General features: G+C 63.1%; 1 protein-coding gene across 6 annotated transcripts in view; it reads left to right on the top strand.

Annotated features, from left to right (window-relative positions):
- Positions 1–1,959: 1,959 nt before the first annotated feature.
- The window catches only part of MYO18A (myosin XVIIIA), a 37,539-nt gene continuing 30,126 nt past the window's right edge, over positions 1,960–9,372 (top strand). For 3 of the 6 annotated variants that reach the window (XM_032707437.1, XM_032707435.1, XM_032707434.1), the window contains exon 1: positions 6,984–7,991. In XM_032707437.1, coding sequence (XP_032563328.1) covers positions 6,984–7,991 — 1,008 coding nt within the window. Of the gene's footprint in view, positions 1,997–6,908; positions 7,992–9,372 lie in introns of those variants that run through there. The other 3 variants (XM_032707436.1, XM_032707438.1, XM_032707433.1) reach the window with 2 other exon arrangements.

Genomic DNA, 9,372 nt, shown 5'->3' with positions numbered 1-9,372 from the left:
CCAGGAAGATCTGCTCAAGGCAGCCTAACCTGTGACTGGCAAGGCCAGATGGGATCATGTGGACATGAGCAGCTGGCTGTCTCGCTGGGAAGCATGGGGTGTTTATCCCTGGGGAGGTGGCAGGAGGGTGGCCCCACTGGGTGGCTGGTGGCAGGGCTGTGTGACACCGGGGAGCCTGCACTGTCCCACAGCTTGGCGGTTCCAACCAGCATCAGCCCACAGCCGCCTGCTCAGTGCGATAAGGAAGCAGGAGCTGCCACAGGCTGTAACTGGCTGTTCACCCACCTGTGCCAGGGAGCAGGGCAGAGGTACAGTCACACAATGTGGCCCCTCATCACTGCATCCGGAAAACCCTCCTGGCAGCTGAGATGGGGCTTCGCCACCCTTCCAGCTCACCCGTCTCCATCCCAGCTCTTCAGATGGCTGCGGCTCCCTGTGCTTGGTGCCACGTGCCTGGGACAAAGGAGAGTGTGACAAAAGCAGGCGGCTGCGCTCGCTGCCGCCGTCCTCCGCCACTGCAAGGGCTGCATCTCCTCCACTGCCCCATCCCTCGGGCCAGGGTCCAGCGCAGGGCTCCTTGCTTGGCTGCCAGCTCACTCCCACCATGCCCCATACGTGTCCTGCTCTGCTGCTGCGGTGGGACTGTGTCCTGGGCACATGCCATGGGCTGGAAATCAAAGCCAGCCTTACTGTTGTGAGGGAGCGAGGCTTGTGACACCCAGGCAGGCGTATCCCAAGAGACAGGTTCACAGGCCAATGGCAGGAGAGACAAGACCACGCAGTTCAGCCTGTGGTGGATGGTAGTAGGGGTTTGGAGTGAGTCCTCTGGGGTACCTTGGGACAGGACAGGAGCCATTGGAGGATGAAGGGATGGTGCTGGGGGCAGACACCTGTCCTTGTCATTCCTCTGTCTGTCCTGAGCTTCCCAGCAGAGATGGAGCTCTCCCTGAAAAATGCTTTTGGAAAGAACTCATGGATGCCTCTCCCCATGGTCCCTGTTCCCCAAGCCACCCACGTCCTGTGAAGTGCCGGACCCAGTTGCTCCCACACCTGATGGCTGACCCAGCACAGAGATGGTGGGGCTTGTCCTGAAACCATCTGTCCCAGGATTCTCACTATATGTGACCAACTCTGGCATGACGTCTCAAAGCTGGACACAGTGGAAAGGGTGTAACAAAGGCTGTGCGGCTTTTGCTGCTGGGTGTGCTGGAAAATGCTTATTATTAACCACAGGCTGCCTCCTCACAGCCGGGCACTGCCCTCACAGTCAGTCCCTGCAGGCTGACAGCCCTCCCTGGGGACAGGTGCAGGGGGAGAAGCACCAGCTGTAAAACGGCTCTGCAGGCAACTCTGCATGTCCAGCTTTGTATTCCCTACGCTCCGGCTCCACCCGGCATCCCGGAACCTTCCCTGTGCCGGATCCGGTGTTGCTCCTGATGAGATCCTTCCGCAAAGGGGAATCCCAGCAGTTCGTTTGTGTGCACCGGTGCGATGCTCGGAGCTGTGCTTGCAGCAGTGTGAGAACACGACGTGTGTGTTTCCCAGCGTGTGTGTGTTGCACGGCGAGGACCGGTGTGTCATCGTGTCACACCAGGGTGTGCGCACACCGCGTGTGCACCGGTGCACACGGGCTGTGCGCGCGCGGGGGGGTGCGGGGTCACCCCGCTTCGTGGGCAGGTTACGGGTGTGCGGCGCGGGGGTTGCACCGGTCCCGGGCGCGCACCGGGCTGCGGGCACCGGTCCGTACGGTGGTTATATCGCCGTGGGGGCGGTGCGGGGCGCACCGGGGCTGAGCGCCCGCAGGTTCGCGGGTGGGCAGGGCCGCCGTTCCGAGCAGACCGGAGCCGCGCCCGGCGCGGCGGGCGGCGCGCGCACAGCCGGCAGTGCCCGCCCCGGTGCGGGGCCGCCCCGCCCCGCCCCGCCCCGCGCTGCCGCCGCCGGGGCCCGGCACCACCGCCGCCGCCAGCACCGGGCCCCGCTCCGCCGCCGCCGCTGGGTGAGTAACCCCCGCCATCCCAGCGGGACTGGGAACCGGGGAGCGGGGACCGAGGACCGGCACCGCGGCCGGGGCACCGGCGCGCACCTCCCGGCGCGGGGCGGGCCGCGGCTGCGGCTGCATCGCCCCCCGCGGCGGGCCGGGCCGGGCCGGGCCGTGCACCGTGCTCGTGCCCGCTGCTCGCGCCCGCGCCTCCGCGGCGCTGCAGAACCACCGTGGGTGGGTGGGTGTGTGGGTCTGGGTGAGTGTGTGCGGGCCCCCCGGTGTCACCCCCCCCGGTTGCGGGATGCGGGTGTGCGCATGACCCGCACTTGTCGTGCAGCGCCTGTGGGTGTGCAGCCCCCGGAGTCACGCGTGTGCGTGTCTGCATGTGTGTGTCACCTTGTGCGTCCCCCTGCTGCGCTGTGGGGCGTGTTTTGTGTGTTGTGTCCCTCTGTGTCCCCATGCCCACAGCCCCACCCCCTCGTTGTTTTGCGGCACCTGTGCGTGTCCCACCCGTGCCGGGGGTGCTGGAGGTGTGTGCACCCAGCTGTGGGTACTGTGGGGGCGGCTGTGCCCCTCCAGAGTGGGCAGGGACCCTCCGTGGGTACAGCCAGCCTGTCCCTGCAGGATTATTCATGTCAGGTGCCTCGTGTTGGGAGACCTCAGCACCCACTGCAGGGCTCCCCAGGGCCAGTCCTGCTTCCAGGCAGAACCCGCTGGCCAGGGCCTTTCCCACACTGCCAGGGAATTGTATCCAAAGCCATTAGCGCAGCTCACCATTAACCACATCAGTGCTGGGGCCGCAGGCACTGGCACCTGGGCACCTTTTTGGGGTGACAGGGGTGGGTGGCCCCTCAGCAGACTGCTGTGCTGAGGACAGGGGGTCTCACAGGTCTGTGGCCACCCCGGCGCCTGTTAATTTTCCCAGAGAGGAATATATGGAGCGTCGGGCGAGGGCTAGGACGCGTATCCCTAAATTGTGTGGTTTCCAGCCGGCCTGTGAGATGCAAATTGTCTGGTCAATGAGTGCCAAAGCTAAACTTAGGTCAATTACAGGAAAGTGTGGGTGCAGGGCAGTGTGTTCCTGCACCCCGAGGCTGGCCCTGGCACCCTGGCACTGGGGGATCCCCACCCACCACCCTGTCCCTGTTGGGAACCGAGCATTCCCATAGCGCTTGCACCAGCCCTGGACTTTGCCCGCTGACGAGCCGGGGCTCAGCCCTTCACCTTTGCTGTGGGCTGGGCTGTGCTGGCTGTCAGGCTGTGAATTTGGGGCCAGAAACAGGTGGTGGTGGAGACCTGTGCAAGGTGGTGTGGGGGCAGCTAACCCACCTAACCCCTGGCTGCTCTTTGAACTGTCTCCCACCTGTCAGCACAGCTGGGATCCTACCCCACCACCTTTGCCCTGTAAGGCCTCTTGAGCTGTGTCATTGCCCAGCTTCAGGGCAAGGCGGGTGCTTGAATCCCTCTCACACACCCTGTGCACCCTCCTGGCCCATGGGGACACCTCACAGCTGGTCTGGGTCCCCTTTGCTGTTGGACACTGGGTTCCTGTGGCAGGAGGGCCCAATATCCCACTTTGGTGACAGCCTGGTGGCACATCCTGGCTGTGACTCAGGTATATCTGGTATTGTTTTCCTCCTGACACATCCCAGCGTTGTCTGTAAGGGCAGGCAGTGCAGAGGGATTTGGAAACTCCCTAAATTTCCTTGTTCTGTGGAAAACTTGTGTCCAGCAAGGAGCCATCAGGCAGATCAGCCCCCTTTCCTCTGTGTGGGAGCTGGCCTGGCTGCTTGGCAGCGATGCCAGCAGCTCCTGCTCCCTGGCACAGCGTTGTCCCTGCCCAACCGGGCGCAGCGGGGATGTGGGACACCCCAACACGGTGTGTCCAAGGAGGTGATGGCCACCAGCTCCTGTGCTGAAGCAGTGGGTGAGCAGGGCCCTACAGCCAACACTGCGTCGAGGAGCAGAGTGGGGAGGGCAGGCGACTGTGAAACTTGCAGTGCAGGTCCCTGCGCGGGAGCGTGTCGGATGAGATTGCGTCTCGGGGAGGGAAGGAGTGGCCTGGAGTTTCAGTGAACGCCTTCCTCCCTGCCTGGAACTCCCCAACGCCCTGGCAGGGATGTGGGGGCTCATGGTCATGGTGGGGGGACAAGGGAGAAGGTGCATCCCCCCTGAGCTTCTGCTTGAGAGGCTCAGGGAGGGCTACTGGGTTGGGGAACCTCAAACTGGTCTCCTTTTTCTCCTCTTGGCCCTTCTGAAGTGACATCCAGAATCCCTTGCCAGCCTGGGTGTCACAGCAGCATCCTCGCGTGCGATACCAGAGCACAGCTGGCGCCGGCGGGTGCCTCTCCCTCCCCTGTCATGGCTCATACACGCTGCCCCAAACACGCCTGGCCATGAAGAGTCCCAGAGCGAGCCTGGGCTGAGTCAGGGAAGGTGTGTTGGGTCTGAATCAGGAGCAAGGAGACGCTCAGCAGCCACCTCCTGCTCACGGCATTGGGCTGCACCCATCCAGCATCCCCATGGCGGGAGCCTCCTTGGGGAAAAGGGGACAAACCACAAGGGCATTCTACATGGACTGGGGGCACCAGTGCAGGGGGGGTGCCGGGGTTCCTGTCCCCCTTGCCCTGCTCCTGCCCATTGTGGCCCTGTGTGGGGCACACGTGGCTGCGCCAGTGGCTGCCGGTGCTGCCTGATTAGTGATGCGACTGGGAAGGCTGTTCCCCCTTTTTGTTGAGCATACAAAGGCTGGGAGGCAGCGTGTGTGCTGGGAGAGAAACCGCCGAGGACAAAGAGCGCGCTGGCCGCCTGTCTCCCAGCTCTAAGCAGCACCTGCCTGGTGAGCAGCTCTGCTCCCAGGGGATCCCTGGGAAGGGTCTCAGCAGCCCCCTCCCTGCCATGGGGTGAGCTCAGGGTGCTCCTGGGGGTACAGCCCTTTCTACAGCTTCAGGGATGTCCAGGCAACTGTGGCACCAGTGGCACGTGTCACGGTGTGGGGACAGGGACAGGCGCAGGTGGTTCCCTCCCTGCCATTGTCTGCCCTGAGGCCCTGGCAGAGCCATGGAGGAGCTGGTGGGGAGCAGCCCCTGTGATGGCAGAGCCACAGGGCCCTTCACAGCAGCACCTGCTGTGGGTCATGGGAAGGAGCTGTGCTGTCCCCTGACTCGGGTCAGTGGTCACCTTGCAGCCAGCAGTTCTGGGAGAGGAGAAAGGAACTGGGTTGTTTTTATGAATTTTGTGGTCCTGCTCTGGCCAGGTCCTGCTCTTTGTCTGGGTAAAGCCCCAGGTGCTGCAGGGAGGGCAGAACAATCAGAGCTCCGGGGCTGGGTGGTGTCATGGCAGCTGCTCTGGACACGACCAGGAGCCTCAGAGCTACATACTCGACTTTGTCCCTCCAGCTGCTTCCCCTCACTGCCTCGGCGGCATCACATGCTCAGGGCCAGCACTGTGCCATGGCTTGCAGAGCTCTGTCTTCACCTGCCCTGTGGCCAGGCCTCTCCTGAGCTTGTGTGCTCCTGCCCCAGCCCCGAGGAGCAGCAGTGTTCAGGCAGTTTCCTGCCATCCCCATGTGGCTTTGCCAAGGGGAAACTGAGTTCCCCAGTGTCCCACTGAGTGCATTCAAGGGCAATGGGGACCGTGTGCCCTTGCAGGGAGATGGTCCAGGCAGTGATGGTGATGCAGTACTGATGCTGTGCTGGAGCCAAGGTGCAGCTTGGCACGGCACAGCACATCCATGCACCCCAGGATGCCTGCAGAGCCTGGGCTGCCATCATGGGCAGTGCTATCTATCCCTGTGGCCACCCAAACCTCACCCCCACACCCGTCAGAGAGCTGTAAAGCAGATGCTTCAAACGTGGGGAGTTTTCCTGTTGTCCTTTGTGCTGAGGTTAAGTTCCTGTGCGGCTTCCTGACCCGTTATATATAGCTGTCAGCCCATCCCGTGGGCGCTGCCAGCCGCTCGCTCCACTTTGGAATTGTTTATCCTCATCCCGAGCACTAGATGGAGGTTGGGGGAGGGAGGGGCTACCAGTTATCCCAGGGGCAGACAGGTCCCATAGCACCCCGTGTGGGGTGAGGCTGTGGGTGCTCCCAGGCACTGGGTGCACATGGGGTTTTCCGGGAAGGAGCTGGGTTTTCTGCCCAACCACAGTTTTCCCACTGGCTGGGTGCTGCCCCCGCCCTGCGCGGGATGCCCGAATGAAAGAGCGACTGTTCCTGGAGGTCGCTGTCGGCGTCACAAGTTTCTACGTCGCCCTGGCTAAAATTAGACACTTATCAGTGTTGGGAGGGATGTGATTTTACAGGTTCCTGTTTATTAGAGCAACCTTCGCTCCGGGCCATGTTTCCGGCTCCCTCCCTGCCCGCGGCTCTCCCTTGCGGTTTGCGGTGGCCAGGGCCAGGATGAGCAGCAGAGGAGCCTCTGTTTCCTCAACAAGGGGCTTTTGAACGGCAGGCAGGATGGTGGTGGTGCTGTGGCTGGCTGGGATGGGGGGGTTTACCCTGGGGAATATCCGTGCTGGCAGGAAAAGCAATCAGAATGTGTTCCTTGCTGCTCACCCATGCTGCTCTGAAACGGCTCCTGAGCTGCGGGAGGTGCTGGGGGTCTTGCCTACAGTCAACCCTGGTGCTGGCAGGGGGATGCACAGGGATGCAAGGCTTTTGGGCTTCTTTTGGGACATCCCTGTGGGTGCAGGGCCACCCTTGTTGCATCCCTGGGACTTTGTGCCTAACTGGGGTGAGAACTCAATGACTGGGGCAGTCTCAGCCCTGTGGTGCTGCTGTCCCCAAGGAGGGTGGAAACGCTGGGACATGACCCCGTGGGCTTGGGATGGCAGCTGGGGTGACCAGTGGGGTGGATTGAGGGGTGATGAGTGGGTGTTGGCCATGCTACTGTCTGATGGCACCCTTACCTCTCTGTCCTGTGCAGGCGGCTGTGCCGTGACCAGCACCCTGACCCAGCATCCTGCCACGGGGGCAAGAGTGCCCCAAGCCCCCCTCCACCATGTTCAACCTGATGAAGAAAGACAAAGAGAAGGATGGGGCCCGGAAGGAGAAAAAGAAGGAGAAGAAGGAGCGAATGTCAGCAGCTGAGCTCAAGAGCCTGGAAGAGATGAGTATGCGCAGGGGCTTCTTCAACCTTAACCGTGCCTCCAAGCGGGACTCCAAGACCCGCCTGGAGATCTCCAACCCCATCCCCATCAAGGTGGCCAGTGGCTCTGAACTGCACCTCACGGACATTGACTCCGACAGCAACCGGGGCAGTGTCATCTTGGACTCGGGCCACCTGAGCACGGCCAGCTCCAGTGACGATCTCAAGGTGGACGACGGCAACTTCAAGGGCTCGGTGCTGCAGCGGGCGGCCAAGTTTGGCTCCTTGGCCAAGCAGAACTCCCAGGTGATTGTCAAACGCTTCTCCTTCTCCCAGAAAAGCCGGGATGAGAGCACCTCGGAGACCTCCACCCCCTCTGAGCACTCGGCAGCCCCCTCCCCGCAGGTGGAGGTGCGCACGCTGGAGACCCCGCTTGACAAGCAAGGGGCTCCCCCTGGACAACCCTGCACCCCTCCCACCACCTCCTTGCGTGCCAGGGTGCCGGAGCTCATCGGCAAGAGGTTCCCCACCGAGCTGCGGCTGCCCGCCTTGGTGCCCCCCCAGCCCCCCACCCCACGGCAGCTGGAGCTGCAGAGGCGCAACACCGGCGATTTCGGCTTCTCCCTGCGCCGCACCACCATGCTGGACCGGGGGCCCGACGGGCAGGTGTACCGGCGCGTCGTGCACTTCGCCGAGCCCGGAGCCGGCACCAAAGACTTGGCGTTGGGATTGGTGCCGGGGGACCGGCTGGTGGAAATCAACGGGCTAAACGTGGAGAACAAATCCCGGGATGAGATCGTGGAGATGATCCGGCAGTCGGGGGAGACGGTGCAGCTGAAGGTGCAGCCCATCCTGGAGCTGAGCGAGCTGAGCCGGTGCTGGCTGCGGGGCGGCCAGGGGACACGCCGTGCTGCCTGGGATGTGAGTAACGCTGTCCTTGCTGTGGGTGCTGCTGGGGCCTGGGTTCTGCCAGTGCCAGCATCCTTGTGGGGGTGTTTGGGTTGGCAGGAGCTGTGGGAACCAGCGAGTGCTGAGGCTGCTCTGGACGGGAGCAATGCACAGAGGAGTGGGAGGCTGTGGCTGGGGTGCAGCCTAATCAGGTCTTACAAACCATCACTGGTGGATTTTGCCCCTCAAAATGCTCAGTGTGCTGTTGGGTTTGGTCTTTCTCCTGCCAGAGGGGCTGCAGGAAAGCCCCACTCTGCATTGCCGGGGAAAGTCTGTCCCCATCTCTTTGCTGAGGAAGCACTGTCCAGCAGGGAAGGGAGCTTTGCTCCTCACTACCAGGAAGTTCCAAATGCTGCTTTGCAGGACGACATTGCCTGCTCCATTGCCCACATTGACCTCCCTCAACTGGGATCCTCCCCGGGGACTGGGGCAGGCACACAGTGTGCCAGGGGCCGGGAGCTGCTGCCGGCGAGCGCAGCTCTGCGTGCGCGGCTGCTGCTGCTGCTGCTGTGGTATAAATAGAAACTTAATGGCTGGGTGACCCACATCCCTCACTCCTGCTGCCCGGCACTACTGACCCTGCCGCGGGCTAGTCAGTGTCCCGGCCAGCCAGCACCCTGGCAGAGGCCCCCAAACACCGACAGCCTGCGAAGCTGAGCCCCCTCTGTGGTGGCAGGGGGTGCAGCAGTGTGACGTGTTTAAGTGTGTGTAACTGGGCTCGTTTAGTGTATTTTTAGGCCTTCCTTAAGGTAGGAGGGTGTGGAGCAGGTTGCCCGCACCGGGGAGGGCTATGCTGAGCATGGCAGGGCCCCGTGCCCACAGGATGGTGGCCAGGATGGAGTAAGGGTGGCCAAGGGGCTCCATGTGCTCCTCGAGCAGATGCCGGCACTGCGGGGTGGAGTCTGAGCCAAGCTGGAGCAGTGGCTTTCCGACAGCTCCTCCCCGGAGCCCGGCAGGCGTCACCGGGCAGTGCCGGCGGTGCTGCAGGGATAACCCCTGGCCGGATAACCCCGCGGGGCCGACGGGGCACGGCTGTGCCCGTGCTGCAGACCTTGGTGTGGAGGCAGGTGTGCGTTGGATGCCGGCACACGGGGGCCAGCGAGGCACTTGCGCCTGCCAGGAGTGTGGTGTTGGGCTGGGAAGGGGAAGAGGAGATGCCGGCGCCCTTGGGGCTGCAGGGAAGAGGCTGCAGTGTGCGGCCTTGTGCCGGGACACGGTGTGGTTTGACGGCATCAGCCGGTGGGAGCTGACTGGAGGGCTGGCATTGACTGTGTTGTGGGGCATCGTTGGTTGCCACTGCAGCTTGGGCACGTCCTGGTGCAGGATGCTGTTCTCCTCCTGCGTGATGCATCAG

The sequence above is a fragment of the Chiroxiphia lanceolata genome, chromosome 20 (assembly GCF_009829145.1).
Source record: "Chiroxiphia lanceolata isolate bChiLan1 chromosome 20, bChiLan1.pri, whole genome shotgun sequence".
Taxonomy (NCBI): domain Eukaryota; kingdom Metazoa; phylum Chordata; class Aves; order Passeriformes; family Pipridae; genus Chiroxiphia; species Chiroxiphia lanceolata.
Note: the sequence above shows the minus strand (reverse complement) of the source record. Positions and strands in the feature narration are given on the sequence as shown.